Below are 18308 nucleotides of genomic sequence, written 5' to 3' on the forward strand. Positions count from 1 at the left end.
TCGCAAAGTTGAAACACAGTTTACAGGTTGTTTGCGTCACATTTTTGGAAACAGATTCAAACAACAGGCAACTCTGAGAATGAAGTCATCCAAACAAGATCCTGTGTAACCTGATATCCTGACCTGATATGTATAGGTTATATCTAATATCCTATAGATAAGCAAAGACAGCTTTAAAGCAAAATATTGTCCGATGATGAAGAGGTTGTTGGAGAATTAGTGCAAATTGTAGAAGCTCATAAAACTAGCCTTTCAAAAAGCCGATTGTAGTGGAACATGAGATATGAGGATTAGTGTGGATATTACCAGACATTTTTGTCTATTGTACGGCTTTATATAGCAACTGATGGCACACAGTGCTGTATGTTAGGATAAAGTCATGTAGTCCTACTTGACTGTACGTAGCAGCAGACACTGGATGCACATAAAGGTCTCTCATGTCTTCTTCCTACTCTAAAAATAAATCTAAATGCATCTGACTCTAAAAAGCCTAAAGCCACAGCAGTAAGAAGTGTCTGGCTTCAGTTGCTCCAGCAACTAGTTGGAAGTGGACGCTCAGGAAGGGGCTGCTCACTTGGCTCAGACTTTGGCTTTCACAAAAAGGTTATTATAGCACAACACCACAACAGTTTTACCACAAACAAACCTTCATGGAACAAACCTGCAGTGCAAAGAAACACACCGCTGGGGAAGTGGTAAATGTTCCACAGTGGCTGTTCAGACTATGTATAGAAAGCTGTGCTAAATGAATGCATGTTGAGGTGCAACCTGTCACCGGTGCACCAAAGTTGATCTTTACAAGGTCAGCTTCCTTCAGCACAGTGTCGTCAGTGTTGAAGTGTCTGACAGCAGCAATAGAGACAGGAAGAGATCTCTTCTGTCCTTGGTAGAAGAGACTCTTCAGTTTTAAACAAAGGGAAAAAATCAATAAAAATGAGAGTAGGCTGAATAAGCTTGGGAGGCTTGGAATTAGAACTTGTGATCAGACAATAAGAGACAACTTGAATCTCAGCAGAGACACAACCGGGTGTAGTGGATCAGTTTTCAGTGGGCAGCTATAGAACTCACTGTGCCTCTGGAAGTTTGTGTACCTGAAGCAAATAAAAGAAAAAGAATGTAGATCCTGAAGACAGAAGATCCATGTTGATTTGAAACACATTCAGCAGCAGTTCTCTCTGAGAATCAGGGGTAAGAAAAACTCTATAGCAGCACTGCCTGCCATGATTTTTCTTCTTCTTTGCTCTTAAAGGGAGGTTGCCATGGTCCTTCGTCTTACTGCCATGTTTTTTCATCATTGGATAGCCACTGGCTGTGGTGGCTGCTGGGAAGCAGCGATTAGAGAGACTGAATGCACAATGCAGCTCTGGCTGACTGATGATATGACCACTGAACAGATACAGAGCAGCAGAAAATGCAGCATGAGGAAATAAAATCTACTGTAATGACACTTTGGTGCTGACGTTCATCACAGACTCACAAAGCCTGTTTGTCGTTAAGCCAGAACAAAGTTAATGTGTGGATATGGCATAGAATATAACAATATATAATAATAATAATAATATACAGTATGTATAATATATACATGTTTTTCTCTCTCTAGTCACACACAGAATTTATCTCTCAACCATGTGTCTTGTCCACAGGCTGTTGTTTTGCTCTCAGGTGTGAAGTGGAGGGCCTCTCAAATACAGACCAAGACTGGTAACCACAGCACATTTGTCTCTCTGTGTGTGTGTGTGTGTGTGTGTGTGTGTGTGTGTGTGTGTGTGTGTGTAAATGCAAATATATATCATGTGCATGAGTAACAGAAAATGAGATGTACATAGATAATTGTTTAGCTGCTGAAATGTCATCAAACCCTTAATATACCCGTGTGTGAGTCGCTCCATGTTGTGTTTCGTGAGTGTTCACTTTCTGCGATAATTGGATTTCACTTTAATTGATCAGGGGCTCCTTCCCTTGGGGCTTCTTCAAAAGAATAAGTCAGTGAGTCGAACAGTTTTCTGAATCAGCATTTCAGGATTAAATCTTCCCTTACTTTTGTCACACATCGTGTAAGTGTAAGAATTACTCACAAATGAAACTGTACAATGCAAACTGGTGGCTAAATCTGACTGTTTGAAAGTGGCAGCACTTCTGTGTTGCATTTCACAGTATGTAGTCAGACTTTCCTATTTATTTGTTTATGTTCATTCAAAATCTTAACACCATATACATTAAAGCACATGTGTGTTTCAGGCTGCATGTATCACCCAGCAGAGCTGTACTCTGGCCGTAACACATGGGACTCCTATCCAGCTGGAGGACCTAACAGAGGACAATGGGCTCCTGTGAACAGTCGCGTCTGGAGCCACACAAACAGGTCAGCAGCACCATCAACGCACATAGGACATTATTAGTGTTACCTGAACATATCATTTCAGATGCAGTGGAAATAAACTCTTATGTACTTTTTCTTTACTGATAAATAAATTATGACATAAAACCATAAACCATAACATAAACCTCCAATACAACTACAGTAAACATGGTAGTTGTTCCACTCTCCACTCAGTGGGAGTGGAGAGTGGAAAAACTTGAGACTTGAACTTCCCCAACAAGGGTCATTCCAGCAGGTGGGACTCCAGCCTTTGTTGTCTGGGTTGATTTAAGATAAGCACCACTTTATGGGGCTGACTGATTAACTGAAAATGGGATGAGCATATTCATGAACAGCTCATACTTCAGCTGCAGCAGTGAGCATGGACTCATCCTCACAGTTTAAACAAGCACGACTGGTGAATGAAACTATAACTTCTTCAGCTGCAGCTGAGAGAAGCCACAGACTATTGAGCCGCAGCAGCTGGAGGAAGCTCCAATGAATGTGATTGTAACTATAGAGACAGTTGTGACTCTGATAAAGAGGTATGACTCTCAAACTCTAAATAATACATTACTCTGGGAAAAAAACTCTTTGCATTGCATAAGTTCCATCAACATGTGAATCAATAAAGCGAAGATATGCTACTGTAAAGGTCAAATTAAAGACTTCAATATACATGGCTTTATTTAAAGTAGAGAGAATGAGCTATTGTCAGTTACTGAGTTATCAAGTTGTTTCAACAGTCACAGTGACAACGTAGCCTTCTGCATGGACCATATTCACACGGTGTCCATTTTCCTCTGATGTCACACTTGGGGGGGGGGGGGGGGGGGGGGGTGTAAAAACTTGACTTGTTTACTTTCACTTTCCTTCCACCACATTGATAAATGGGCAGATGAATTTGTCAGATGTTGAAGGACAGACCAGCCCACACTGGAAACACTGTAAGCTAATGCTAGGCTAGCAAAAGTGAAGTTTGCAATTTACATAAATGTCAATGTTAGCGCTACTAAAGTTGTCAGATGACAGATGAATCCACTTGCTTGTGCAAACATTAAACATTAACTAATGTTATTTGGTTTCATAATCAACCTGCATCAATGATACAATAATATGATACTGGAGCAAGTGCATCACTGCTAACTTAACCAGATGTAAAGATAGCTGGGCAGCTAACGTTACATTGCAAGCTTGATCACATCCACTGTGTTGAAGGCTGAACTAAACATGTTCGAGATCTGTGTTGATGTTTCAGAATGAACCTATTTCTTTCCTATTGTGTCATGTAGCTCTATCAAACAGTAGTGTTAGCTAAGAAGTGGTTGAATGCTAACATTAGCTGTTGTAGCTCATGGGTTATCAAATATTTGGTTTTACCTCGATCTTCCTTCGGGTTTTCATCATCCATTGTCTTTAGCAGAATCTCTATGTTTATGACTTTTAAACTGGAACATAGCAGTACAACATTAGGTTACAGCATTTCAGAGGAAAATGGCCGCCGTGTGAATATGGTCTATGGGGTTAAGTAATCCTAGCAGAGACACTTGATTAACAAGCCATGCCAATTCAGTATGGTCAAAGAGGGTTTTTTTTTAAACTTATTTTATCACGGTTGCCAAAGCCTGTATCACCACTGAGGTCCCATTGAGTCAGACAATCAGGGAAAGACCATATACTCACAGAAAACACTGGGAAAGAAGAATGACAGGTTCAGAAAAACGTACAAGTTTGGCTTTAACCTTGTAGCTTTCTTGTGTTTTTTTTTTCATTACTACAGATGCCAGGGAGGGCGCAATCAATCACATCATCCACTATCAAGTCGTTTTTATAATAGGTGAGTGTAAGAATTTCATACACTGCACTGAAAATGTGACACGTTCTGTAGCTTCTCTTTATCTCCTTTTAAAGTTATGTCCTGTCATGTATTTGTTACTTGGATGGATGGAGGGAAACGTTTGTAAATTTGCCATTTGAGCATCAGAACTTGACGCTTTGACGGATATGAGTATTCACTTGACATGTGAAGTCCCACTTGTGTCATGCTGTGGCGTCGCTGTTTTGAATCTCTTTCTACACCATGATACTTGTTGCTAAGTTCAGTGGGTCTTTTTCTCAGGGGGGAGAGAACAGTTAACCATGTTCAGGACAAAGGTATCTCAAAGGGGCACAGGCAGCATCTACGTCTCTGGGATGGTAAAGAGCAGCTGTTTGATGCCCAGAGCTGGCATCACAACTCCACACGCTCATTCCACAACCGAACTGCCACCAACAACGGTTACCTAACAGGACCCGGCGAGCGCTACACATCCTGGGACAACAACCTCAGCAACTCTGTGGTGAGCCGTGCGGATCAGGAACAATCTTCTTTTCAAAGGAGTCGATGTTGTTATTGCAGCTAGAAGTGTGTCGTCTTTTGACTCTTTGATGATGGCTGAACGTTTTCTGCCTCTGACTGTTAGCATGGGGGTCCTCGTCTGCATCGCAACAACAGAGAACTCCAGTCCCCACCAGAGAGATGGGCCCCCACAGACTGCCGCAGGAGCTTCCCAGGCAGATTGATAAACAACAGGCCGGGCCCCTGGAAACGGCCAGCCCTCCATCAGCGGCGAGACCAATTACACCAGCACAGTCCACCCCCACAGCACCCCTTATCCCCAAGGGAGGAGTGTCCTGCTAAGAGGAGGAGAGACTCTGGCCCTGATCAGGTACAACAAACTCTGATTCCTTTGTTAAACGCAGCCTATATATCTGCACATGACATTTCAGTTCTGTGCAACAGCACCACCCATTGGTAAATCATCCAGTATGACAGGATCTCTCTGCTTGTCTCTTCAGTCATCTCATCCAGGATCAAGGCATTTACCTTTACTTGCCCACGCCCCATCACCACCTCGCCACCACCGCTGCAACCAAGATGACTGGAGGCCTCTTAATGACAGGGCGGGTCCTTGCCACCACTCTGACCACAGGACCTCAACAACACAGCAACAGGTAAGATCATTAGGGAATTTTTGCTGAAAGAAACTGAAGTGATAATTCCTTGTTAATTTCTACTGTTGGTCTTGAAATTGGCAGGAAACCTCTAAAGTGCGAGCTGGAGGACATGGCTTCAGTAACAGCAGCTTAGCAGCTCTGAACCAGAGTTGTGGCAGCAGACCGCCACATCACGGAAGCAGAGGGAAGGTCGAGCGGAAAATCTCGTCTTCACCAGCAGACCACACCCGTGTGCCTTACAGCCACCAAAACCATCATTACCACTATCAGCGGCACACAGGCCACCCCAGAGCCCTACAGCACAACCCCCCACTACACCCTCTGGAGGAGAAGGACCCACGGAGCCATCACCACAAACAAAGCACAGTAAGAAACAAACACAGGAACAGCATGAACACAGAAACACGTCTATGTTTTACAAGCTGTTACTAAATGTGGGAAACAGTGTAGATTTATCGAGCACGTATGTTAGATGTGAAAGTTCTTTTTTCAGAATAAGAGCACATATACTAGATATGATTTGACTTAATCTTGTAATATTAACTCTGCAGGAACTTCAACGCACTCATCAAAGAGGAAATTCAAGGGATCCAGCCCTCTCCAAGTCTTCTGGTGCAGACTCTCCTCCATACTCATCCCTCCTCTGCGGTCCTAAAGATGGAGGTTCTACTGCCAGCAGTCCACGTGCTCCCTGCAGTCCCTCGTCATACACAGCAGCCAGTGGCAGAAAAGATCCATCAATCATTCGTCAGTGTAGTCCTGGCCTCAGTGGACAGCAGAAACTCCAGGGAAGCCCCAGTCACACCCCAAGACCTAGCCTGACATCCACAACGTCTCTTACATCTCACAACGGTCCAAAATCCAGGTTTTCAGATATCAAGTACAGAAAGACCTCACAGCCCCTCTGCTCACGACAGTTGCCCCACAGCAGATCGAGAGCAAACAAGTCCGAGAAGGAGGTGGAAGATCACAAAAAGCCTGAGTGCAAACAAAAAGATAAGCTGGGGAAAAAGGAGAGAAAGGGAGAAGTTCAAAAGACAAACAGAAAGGGTGAAGAAAGAAAAAGGCGGAAGAAAAAAGAAGAGAAAAGATTGGGCGACAGAAAAAAGAAAAGAGATAAATCACTTAAGAAAGAAAGAAAGTTAGGTTTGAAAATCACAAAAAAGGAAACATTCCACTCCGTCTCTTCTTCCAGCTCTTCAGGAGAAGTTAAAACGAGTAAAATGGAGTCGACAAATCCAGAGAATCAAAGCCAGTCAACATCCAAACACAAGCACAGGGTGAGAAGTGAGCGAGCAGAGGGGACACACAGGCCATCTGCCAATATTCCTCATCCCAGCTGCACTTCACCACAGCCGTCCTCAAAATCTGAAAATCACAAAAAAAAGAGCAGCAGTGCCCAGAAACTCCCTGTCCAGAATCTACTCCTGCAGTCTCTTCCCAGGAACACAAGCCCCAATCAGACCAGCAAGAAACCCACCGTCGTCTCATCCCGATCAGGAGACGGACCAAAAGAAAAGCCTGATGAAACCCTCCCTTCACTTTTGTTCAAAGCCTTAGCACCACTCAGTACAGCATGCTCTGTCAGCTTAGAGCGGCCCGTCCACGGCAAAGACAGAAGCCAGGGAGGAGTTCTCAACGCTCCAGATCTCCAGCCTGTGGCTGTGATGGGAAATCTGAGGGAAATGGGAGACAACCTTGCAAACACTCCACCTGTCCTGAGCTGGCAGGGATCTCCAGTATCAGTTCTGGGAGAGGATGAGGAGGAGCTAGAAAAGGGAGTGATAAGTAGACCTGTCCTGCAGCCCAGCCCCACCCAGTGCTTTTCTCCTCCTCCTGTAGACAACGACAGCATTGAAAATTTGAATAAGGAGCCTTGTGAAAGTATTCTGGCTGATTATTCCCACAACGACAGGTCTGAAGTCTGTGATCCGCCCTCTACAGCTGAACAAGTTGCTGAGGAAGAAAAGGAAGACGACGTGGACAGCAGTGGGGAAACTTCTGGCTCTCTTCTTCGTGAGCTTCGCCACCATAAAGCGGGGTTGGATGATGTCTTCAAGAGCCTGGCCACCTTCCTCGGAGGCCAGAGGGTCTCGTGTCGAGGCGGACCGTTTGGCGGGCCCCCTGCTGTCACTGCAGGAGGGGTGAAGTACTCTTCTTCTCTTGCGGAGATCCACTGTCATGAGCATCACGACTTCTCCCCCAACTCAGATCCCACTGCATCGTCTACACCCAGTAATCAATCACCTACTCACACTACCTCAGACACACGTTTGAAATCCCACAGTCTGACGGATCTGAGTGAACCCGGTGTGGACACCCTGGTGCAGCAGAAGCAGGAAGAGACAGAGGATGATATGAAAGCAAAACAAGAGGGTAAGGATGCAGAGACCCTCCCCCGGAGCATTGAGTCATCTCTTTTGGACGGGTCGCTGAGTGCAGAGCTGAGACTGACCACCACAAATACAACCTCTTTCACCGGCCTCCTCACGGTTTCCACCAAGGAAGAGAGAGAGCACAGCAAAGAGACAGAACACAGACATACAGACAGAAAAAGAAAACAAAAGGAAAGGGACGGAGGAAGAGAAGGAGAGATCAAGATAAAGATAAAAGCAGAGGAAAGCAGCGTCATCTGCCCTAAGAACAAAGTAAATGAAATAAAGGATTTGGAAGAAAGGGATATCTCATCCTTGGAGCCAGTCATCTCCAGAAGCTCACCCAGACCTCTCAAAGAAAGTATAAAGGGCCAGATTTCTCAGGAAAATCAAACCCCGCACGGCAAAGACATCCAGAGAGAGAAGGTGGACAGCGGGAACGCCGAGGTAAAGGTAGCAACGGAGAAGAAGGAAGCCGAGTTGGAAAATAAGAAATCGTCAGCAGCTAGAAACACGGATACCAAGACTTCAAACTCAGCGTCAACTGTAACAATCAACACATCCAAACTATGTGTCTCCACACCAGCAAGTAAACCTCCCTGCTCATTGGCTCCGGTCGATCCACTGAAACTGAAAGCGCTGTCCATGGGCTTGTGTAAGGAGCTAAAGATCCTCTTGATTAAAGTGGAGAGTGCTGGAAGACAAACGTTCAACATATCAGAGGTGGAGGAGCAAAGAATCCCACTTTCCAAGATCAACATCGAAAACACGGCAACTGAAGTGATCAGAGCCTGCAAGTGAGTTCTCAGACAGAGATCTGGGTGTCTCATTAAACAGAGTGGCTTTTACATGTAACTTGTTCCTCTTGATGAATTTTTATCTTTTATCGCTCTGTCATCTTTTTCCAGGTGGACGAGGGTGAAGGGGAAATTCAAGGAGTCGTACCTGCTGCCCACTTTCTCTGTTAAACCTAACATTGCCATCAAGACCCCCATTCCTCGAGAAAAGCTTAACCCTCCAACACCAAGTATCTATGTGAGTCCTCTCAGCTCAGCAGAATCAAAACTACCCAGCCGAAGAAGTAAAATCATCAAGTATTTAATGTTAAAATCTTGTTTTTAGCCAAGCTAGCAAGGGTCCTGTTGACATGTATGCTTCAGAGTGAGTCTCACTAGCGGATGGATTGCCATTAAATACAGTACAGACATTCATTAGATATTTTAATTAGTTACAGCCATGCAGAGCTGCAGACACTAAGTCTTGTTTGTATATGAATAAAAACTGTAAATCACCAACATAACTTTGATTTATTTAAAATCACTTGGAACATTTCTTGAATGGCAGCACATTTCCCGCCAACTGTGAGTGTTTTTAATTTGTTTTTAAGACGAACACGTTCATTGCTTTGCTGTGTTGTCTCTGCAGTTGGAGAGCAAGAGGGACGCCTTCTCTCCAGTTCTGCTTCAGTTCTGCACTGATCCCAAAAATGCTGTTACTGTCATCAGAGGACTTGCTGGCTCCCTCCGCCTTAGTAAGTTTATCCACCGCACTCATCTCAGCTAAGTTACTGCACACTCTGTTTACTCTATTCAGCCCAACAGAACTGATCAAATTACATTCAGTCTAAGTAAAGTTTTGTTGAATAGTGAAACAGGCAGGGAGCAGGAGCAGAGACCGGAAAAGAGAAGGCCGCATTAATTCTTCATACATGAACACAGAATATCATTAATCATTATTATTCTAGATAGTAGACATTTTAGATGTTTGATATATTGAGTAATTTAGTAATAAAGATATGTGTGAGCTCTTCTCTCCACTGTGTTTGACATGGATGCTGCATCTTTTCACAGTCTGTGAGGTTTTAGAAACCGAATAAAACTGTCGACCAAAACTCTGTCACCAAACCGCCAATTGGACACCACACAGAGCCGCACTGTCACACACTCTATACACAAGACATCACATGTTTTTATGATCCATATTTGAATGCAGACCATGTCTGCTCACCCATGACGTGATGGCTGTGCTACAGGGAGGCTGTATTGAGAATTGCTGCTTTGAATGTATTTCCATATTTCAGTGTGTGTATTTTACAACTATCAAGCAGAGGACGTGGATGAGGGTTAGACGTTTACTGTTATCTGATCATTACCTCTGCTCCCTGCGGTAGACCTTGGTCTGTTCTCCACCAAATCTCTGGTGGAGGCCAACGCGGACCATGCAGTGGAGGTAAGGACTCAGGTTCAGCAGCCGGCCGATGAGAACTGGGATCCCAGTGGCTCAGCGCAGACGTGGCCGTGTGAAAGCAGTCGCTCACACACCACCATCGCCAAATACGCCCAGTACCAGGCGTCCAGCTTCCAGGAGAGCCTGCAGGTAGACATTTTCCCTCATGGCACACACATGAACACACAGACAGTTCAGTGGACAGAAGTGTTGCTAAAGGCATTATTACTGTAACTGACTTACACCCGCTTGTATCACACCTCTTATACAAAACCAGAGGTGCGTGTTTTACAGGGCCTCACTGGAGAGTCACACACCAGGTGTCCAGACCTGTCGTCATGTACAGATATTCTGTCTGAGGAGGAAACACTCATTAGACTTGACATCACAATGTCTTAATCTGAATGATTTCAGAGTTTAAATATAATATAGATTTAAAGAAAGTAAAATATATAACTAAGACATATAAGTGGTAGACGGATTTGCTTTACTTCATGTCAAACTGTTGTCTTTAATTCAATTCAAATGAAACCCACAGACGTGGCCGGACAGGCAGATGTAGATGAATGTGCACTTCCTCATCAAGCTGAAATTAGTGATTCACAACAAGTTTGTCCAGTTGGTAAACAGACTGTGGTGAATCCAATTCAGATTCCACATGTATGTAAATGCATAATTGTAAATGCTCTTGCATAAGGGCCGTTGTGCATCAAAGTATAGTAAAGTATCTATGTTTCTGTTAATCATCAGCTGGTCAAGTGTATGGACCGATGAAATCCACGTGTGTTAGGTAAATAATGATTGAATTCACAGGGATCCTTGTCCAGGATCTCCAAAGTAAATGATGTAATGATGCATTTCTTTTTAGCTGTTGGCCAACCTGTCAGCTAAGCTCATGTAGATGTGTTATAGGAGGAGAAGGAGAGTGAGAATGAAGAGGAAGGAGAGCAGACCGAGACCTCAGACCCAGCAGCCCCTGCAAAAGCCGGTCTGACGTTAGCCAACAGTAAAGGAAGTCCCACCTCGGCTTCCGTTAAAGCCAGTTCTGCTCCCGTCCTCAGTAAAGCCCAGTCTGTTCTTTCCACCAGCACACCCAGGTTAGCACAACGCTGTGATCTGTTTGTGTTGGATTCACTGTTTCACTGTGTGAACAACATTCAAACTCAGACTTTGTTGTTACCCTCAGCTCAGAGCAGAAAACGGTCGGAAAGATCATCAAATTTGGGACCAACATTGATCTGTCAGACCCTAAAAGGTGAGAGGAAGTTATTGAAATCAGTCAAACCCGAGGCCGCTTATTGTTTCACATCACCCCACATGTTTTTTTTCGAAGGTGGAAGCCCCAGCTGCAGGAGCTGCTGAAGCTGCCAGCTTTCATGCGAGTGGAATCCAGCAACAACATGCTCAGTCATGTCGGTCACACCATCCTGGGCATGAACACGGTCCAGCTCTACATGAAGGTGCCAGGCAGCCGCACGCCAGGTTAGCGTGTGTCCGAGATCACAACTGGACATCTGTAATCCTGTGATTTTACATTTTTTTTTAATGTTTCAAACGAAGGAAGTTTTAGATTCATAAACCGACTCTTTGCATCTCTCACCAGGTCACCAAGAGAACAACAATTTCTGCTCCGTCAACATCAACATCGGACCTGGTGACTGTGAGTGGTTTGCTGTCCATGAGCACTACTGGGAAGATATCAACAACTTCTGTGAGAAGTGAGTGAAGAGGCGGTTAGGTTTCACACATGATGCAGGTTTCAGTAAGTGTACCGGCTAAATTTCACGGTTTCCCTCAGGCATGGAGTAGACTACCTTACAGGGTCCTGGTGGCCAGTCCTGGAGGACCTCTACAGCTCCAACATTCCCGTGTACCGCTTCATTCAGAGGCCAGGCGACCTGGTGTGGATTAATGCAGGAACTGTGCACTGGGTCCAGGCAGTGGGCTGGTGCAACAACATCGCCTGGAACGTGGGACCACTCAACTGTAAGTTACGCCAAGGACCGAGAGAGAAAGAGCTTCAACCCTGAGGGTCAGGGGTTGCTCTTCGTCTCGAATTACAAATGAAATATACAGTTTAAGACGCTGCCTACCTTCAGCCTCACCACTGTTTGTGTGTTCTGCTCTCCCAGCGTACCAATATCAACTCGCCCTGGAGCGCTTCGAGTGGAACGAGGTGAAGAAGGTTAAGTCAATCGTTCCCATGATCCATGTTTCCTGGAATGTGGCTCGCACCATCAAGATCACCGATCAGGATACCTTCAAGATGATCAAGTGAGATGTCTCTGTGCATGTTTACCATCTGTGTGTGTGTGTGTGTGTGTGTTCCCAGCGTACCAATATCAACTCGCCCTGGAGCGCTTCGAGTGGAACGAGGTGAAGAAGGTTAAGTCAATCGTTCCCATGATCCATGTTTCCTGGAATGTGGCTCGCACCATCAAGATCACCGATCAGGATACCTTCAAGATGATCAAGTGAGATGTCTCTGTGCATGTTTACCATCTGTGTGTGTGTGTGTGTGTGTGTGTGTGTGTGTGTGTGTGTGTGTGTGTGTGTGTTGTTCATATCTTTCTCTGTCTCTCTCAGATACTGCCTGATGCAGTCCATCAAGCACATCCAGATTCTGAGAGACCAGCTGGTGGCTGCAGGGAAGAAGATCTGTTACCAGAGCCGTGTGAAGGACGAGCCGGCCTACTACTGCAATGAGTGTGACGTGAGTCTCCCTGTCTGTCCATACAGGAAGCTGTGCATCTGTGCATGTGGATGTAGATGTTTGATGATCCATGGGACCAAAACTGTGTTTGTGCAGGTGGAGGTGTTTGATCTGCTGTTTGTGACCAGTGAGAACAGCAGTAAGAAGACCTACGTGGTGCACTGTGAGGACTGTGCCCGAGCTAAGAGCCCGTCTCTGGCAGGAGTGGTGGTGCTGGAACAGTATCGAATAGAGGAGCTGATGAGAACCTACGACAGCTTCACGCTGGTCAGTGTCACTTTCTAATCCTGAACAGTAACAGTAAAGCCAAATGGTCCTCTGCTACAGTTCTTCTCAGATTAGGCACCGACAGTCTCACTGTGCTCCACCCAGATCAATCACAAATACTAGGCTGAAGAAAAAAAATGACAAACACTTTATGACAAATTACACTTGAGATATGGCAAAAATAACACAGATGTTCATCACCCAGATGTGTTAGAGAGCAGCGATTTTAACTCACCAACTTCTCTCTGGTCAGCTTTCCTAAGCACACTGCAGTGTTCTGTAACAATCAGTATGAAGAGACTTGAATCCTGCTTTAGATGTTTCAGTGAATTCTGAGATGCATTTATTTGTTGTTGAAGCTTACGTTGTGATTTCTTTGAACAGTAGCTGCAATCAGGTTTAAAGACTCGACTCTTGGTGCCTTTAAAGAAACTAACTTCCCTAACAACAATTCTTAATGCAAGAAACATTTACATCACATCTTTTCACAACCTCCGTGTTTGTCTGTTGTCTTCCTTCTGGCAGCAGACTAAAAAACTCATCACAGAGGACGTTTGTAATAAAGGCATTCACATCAGTCCAGTAACAGTGGGAGATGAAAATGTAAACTCCATAAAGCACTAATGCAAACTAATCGTTCACTGTGTTGGATTATAATGTTTCTACAGCAACTTTAAGTGTCTGAGATCATTTTTTACATCGCTTCACCAAACAGCTTCATCATGAACTCAGGCTAATGGCTGCTTTTACATTTTCAATCTAAAACATATAAGTAAGTAAGTAATATAAGGAATATGTGATGTGTAGCTCACAGACCCAACAGTTTGTCTCCTTACCCAGTGGCTGCAGTAAAACCATTATCATTTACTCTAACACTGTGCTGGTTTTATATACTGGTTTCATTCACAGGGAATGTTTATCACAACCGGCTAACATGACAGTTCAGCACAAAGTAAAATAAATACACACATCTGGTCAGGGGGAATTGGTTTTAATTGATGATTGGTTGCTAAGTGATGATTTAATCTGCACACACGCCTTTTCTTAAGTGATCAGCTGAGCTCTGTGTCTTCCTCTCTTCTTCCTCTTCAGGCTCCATCACCCTTTTCAAAGTGACGACTCTTCCCTGGTGTCTTTCAGCCATAACCAAAACTCTAATGGCAGCACAAATGTTGCCTTCGAGGCAATCTATTCCTGCAAACACTTTCTGAATCAGCCAATCACGTTTACTCGGTATTGTTTACATCACATAATAAGGTATGGATACTCAGCCAATCCAACTATAGCTCACTGTCTTCCCCATACCAGCTGCTGATTGGACGTGTGTTTTGAAATAGAATGACTAGACTGGTACTTCTCATGAAAAGCATTTCTGACGTGTACAAAAAAACAAAAACAACAAAAAAAAAAGAAAACACAATGTGAGCACTGCTAGCACTGAAAATCAGGTTATATGTTTAACGGACACTGCTGTGATTCAAAAGCGTCAAGTAGCCAGTTCTTTGTATTAATTCAGGTACTTTTATGCAAATTCAGTAGAACTTTTTTACACCAATCTAGTTATTCTATATGTCCATGAATTTGCTGTGATTCTATCGTACCAGCAGGGGAATTGCTTCACAGGAGAAGTAGCTGATTGTCACATTTGGCATCGTATTGGTTTCTGTTTTTGTTTGTTATTCAGGTAAACTCTGACATTTGTAACTCCTGTCTGTAAACTCTTTGAGGTGCTATTCCAATGTTATTTATTCTCGTTAGATACTTAAAAAGTTTTACCAGCCTAGAAGTACACCACATTGGCCTTGTGAACTGTATTTAGAGGAGAGGTAATTAGAGGATTAAACTCACACAAATAAGGTTTTATGTAAGTATAAAAAAACAAATCAAAAACTTTTATCAGTTTCTCTAAAATACGGGTTTACTAGAGGACTAATATGGTTTTATTCTTAGTTGGAAATCAAGTATGTAGATGGAAAATGAGTTTTTTTTTATTTGTTTTTTCACAAGTCCAGCTATATAGTTGTTGCTGTGCTTACTATGATACACCCAGAAAACAGACATTGTGTTGTTTTTATTTTTGAAATGGGAAAACAATCTCAGTTTTATACCTCTTTTGTTGCTACGTTCTTGTTTCTAGATGACAGAGAAAATTAATAATTGTAAATTGTGAATGAATTTACGGGATACACAGTGGTGTGCATAGACGCTGTATGAGGTGGGGGTCACTATAGTTGTTTGTGTCAGTGAAGTGCCCATTGCAGTCTGCAAAAAGTAATATATATATGTATATATATATATACATATATATACTGTATATGTCCAAAGAGACACACAATCATAATCTTCTAATGCAAAAGCCGACGAGGGCAGACAGATGATCAGACTGCAGGGCGCTTCAGTGTTTCCATTCTGCTCCACACATCTGTCCATCAGGCTGAGCTCCGTGCACTGTCACCGGGTTTCATACACTGTACTTCCAGTTACACCTGTGGAAGAGCACATGAACTGAGACATGACAAAAAAAAGCCCAGTTTTTGTTTTTAAATTTCTTTTTTCCATCATTTAGACCATCCTTCAAAACAAAAGCTCTCATTATGTTGACGCAACATAGTCCGAACTTTGGCTTTAAATTCCAAAGTTTTGTATATTTATTGTGTCAGTGACATGTGAATTTGATGATTTACTGTAGGTATTATTTTTTATTTCTTTAATTGTTTTTGTCATGTTGTGTTTTGCATTTGCTTAAATGTTATAACAACAAAAAATATATTGACCAATAGCATTTCTTTCTATAAATACATAACATAAACAAACAGTATTAATAAGGATCTTTTAGATTTGTTTTCTGAAGATTTATTAGCATATGTACTAAGATGAAAAGAATTCCTGCAATAACTTAATATCAACTGAGTTATTGGTGTAGCTCGACTTCAGAGTACTTTTAAATGACATGAAATGTGGTTATCACGTACCACACTGGACTGTATTCACTGGTTAGGCCTTTCTTTGTCTTTTAAATGGGTGTTCAGTATTACTGCTGTGAAGCCACTCTAATAACCCCCCCTTTCAGATCTTACCCCTTCCCTCATTAGTCTGTGCACACCATTCCATGTACATAATGTATCTGTTTTCAGGTTTACTAGAAGACTTATGTAGTTTTGTTCTCAATCAAAAATCTAATTTGTATATGGTCAAATTTGTCCACCTCAGTTGTTTGTTTTTGTTGTTGCTATATTATAATACACCCTAAAAAATATCCTGTTTCAATCTAGTTTAAATTACTGCAATGGGAGTTTCTTCCCACTTTTATACCTCTTTTTGTTGTCAGTTTCTGATTTTTAAATCACAGAGAAAATGGAAAATTGTAAATTGTGACATTATTTATACTGTACATGGTTGTTTTCTTATATATTTATTGCATTTCAAAGGGTACTTCACTTGATAAGGGGCTACAAGGTATTTTAAAAATGTAGTATGATCATAATGTGTGGATAGGGGAAGTGCAATCAGGGGGGCGGTTTAATTTTCATGGTGCTAGACCCCTCCTTGCCTCAATGCCCCCTCATTAAACAGCATATACTTATGTATGAACATAATTAACTGATACAGCTCAAACCAACCAGCTGGTGCTTCGAACCATTTCAACACAGTTTACTGGGAAGAGAAATGGAATGATGTCTTTGTACTGTATCGAACAGATAAATAAAAGATCTTTTTTAACTTTATTTCCATTGTATGAAATTCATAATCTTGTGAGGCATTAGTGGTTTTATTATGAGCATTAGCAGTAGTCGTAATTCTTGACTCTTTTGCAGAGACTTTTAGGGATGTGACTTTCAATGGCGTCGGGGGTTTGTTTTTTGTGTCTTGTCCTCATTATTAATATTATTTGAAGGATGTAATAATGCTCTTTTTCCTCTTAACTTGTTTGATTTATGCTGCACTTATTGTTTCAAAAAGAACTCACATAGAAGAAAACCTGAGCCAGACCTGTCTTAAATCCCTCTGTGATTTTTCTGTGACATATTGTATTGTTGTTCAAGAAAATAAAATGTTTTGATAAATTATTCAACATCGAGTCTTTGCCTTTGATTTCCTGTCTGTCGTCTCACTCAAAGGCTTGGTCTCAACATTGGTAGGGATGCAACAACCCCACCACCCCTCCAAAACAAAGAGAGGCTTTTTGATGCCAATATAAGGTCTGAATTTAAAGTCAGGAATGTCCATATGCAAATGTAATATATGTACATGTTTTGAATTTCTGTAGATAATATATATGTACATATGAAGTAAAATCATATATGTATTTAAAGTATAGCCTAAATATGTAAAAATTACATATGAAAGCTGTTAGAAATTAGAACAATATCATATATTTACATATATGTCTACTTAATGCAAACATGTATTTTAGTATGACTATTTATATTATACACGTATGTTACATAAATACATATCCATCCCAAATCCTGTCAGTATATGTTCATATAAGGCATCAAATGTGAAAAATGTCTATGTAGAGTATAGTTAGAAACAAAAACATCAAAATACTTCATAGTATAGTGAGGCATGAAAATATCATTATAATAAGGTATAAAAAGTTCATAGTATAATAAGGCATAAAAAAAGTCATGGTATAGTAAGGCATGAAAATGTCAAAAAACGTCATAGTATAGTAAGGAATAAAAATGTAAAAAAAAAAGTATAGTAAAGCATAAAAGGTCATAAAAATGTCATAGTATGGTAAGGAATAAAACGACATAGTATAGTAAGGCTTATTAATGTCAAAATACATCATGTTTTATTAAGGCATAAAAGGTCATAAAAAATCATAGTATGCTAAAAGATAAAACAACAAAGTATAGTAAGGCTTAAAAATGTCAAAAACATCATCGTATAGTATGGCATAAAACGTCAAAAAAACATCATGGTTTATTATGGCATAAAATGTCCAAAAACATCCTAGTATAGTAAGACATAAAATGTAAAAAAAAAATGTCATAGTATAGTAAGACAAAAATGTCATAGTATGGTAAGTCATTACGCCACCTCAAGAACAATGTCTATTTTATTTAAAAATATGAAGCATGCTTTAGCAAACACATTTAGATTGTAATTAAATCATAACTTACTACAACCTTGTTATTATAAACCTAAAATCTTGTAAAGGAGCACTTTCCCTCATGACCTGGAGCATCTTACCCTGGTTTGTATATCTAACAAGTCAGGACGGATAAATACCTGTAGAGAAATAAGTGATTAGGAATTAAATACATAAATACATAAACAAATGAAATACATGTATACATGGTTAAAATACAGAAAATATATTAATATCAATGTACATTTTCCATCAATTATTTATTCTTTT

The 18308-nt window shown here is 41.7% G+C and overlaps 1 protein-coding gene across 1 annotated transcript; it reads left to right on the forward strand.

Moving 5' to 3' along the window:
- The first annotated feature begins 2243 nt into the window (after positions 1 to 2243).
- On the forward strand, positions 2244 to 15615 carry LOC111222373 (lysine-specific demethylase 6B-like). The gene is made up of 20 exons (XM_022746085.1): positions 2244 to 2362; positions 4140 to 4196; positions 4479 to 4698; positions 4822 to 5067; positions 5211 to 5353; positions 5599 to 5722; positions 6790 to 7732; positions 8318 to 8528; positions 8640 to 8766; positions 9157 to 9262; positions 9902 to 10107; positions 10870 to 11054; positions 11144 to 11212; positions 11291 to 11439; positions 11561 to 11675; positions 11756 to 11943; positions 12090 to 12231; positions 12544 to 12670; positions 12767 to 12937; positions 14030 to 15615. Exons 1-20 carry the CDS (start codon positions 2244 to 2246, stop codon positions 14051 to 14053), a joined length of 3672 nt encoding a protein of 1223 aa, XP_022601806.1. The 3' UTR covers positions 14054 to 15615.
- Positions 15616 to 18308: the final 2693 nt, after the last annotated feature.

This window comes from Seriola dumerili, unplaced genomic scaffold, assembly GCF_002260705.1.
Source record: "Seriola dumerili isolate Sdu_G_001 unplaced genomic scaffold, Sdu_1.0 BDQW01000091.1, whole genome shotgun sequence".
Classification (NCBI taxonomy): Eukaryota; Metazoa; Chordata; class Actinopteri; order Carangiformes; family Carangidae; genus Seriola; species Seriola dumerili.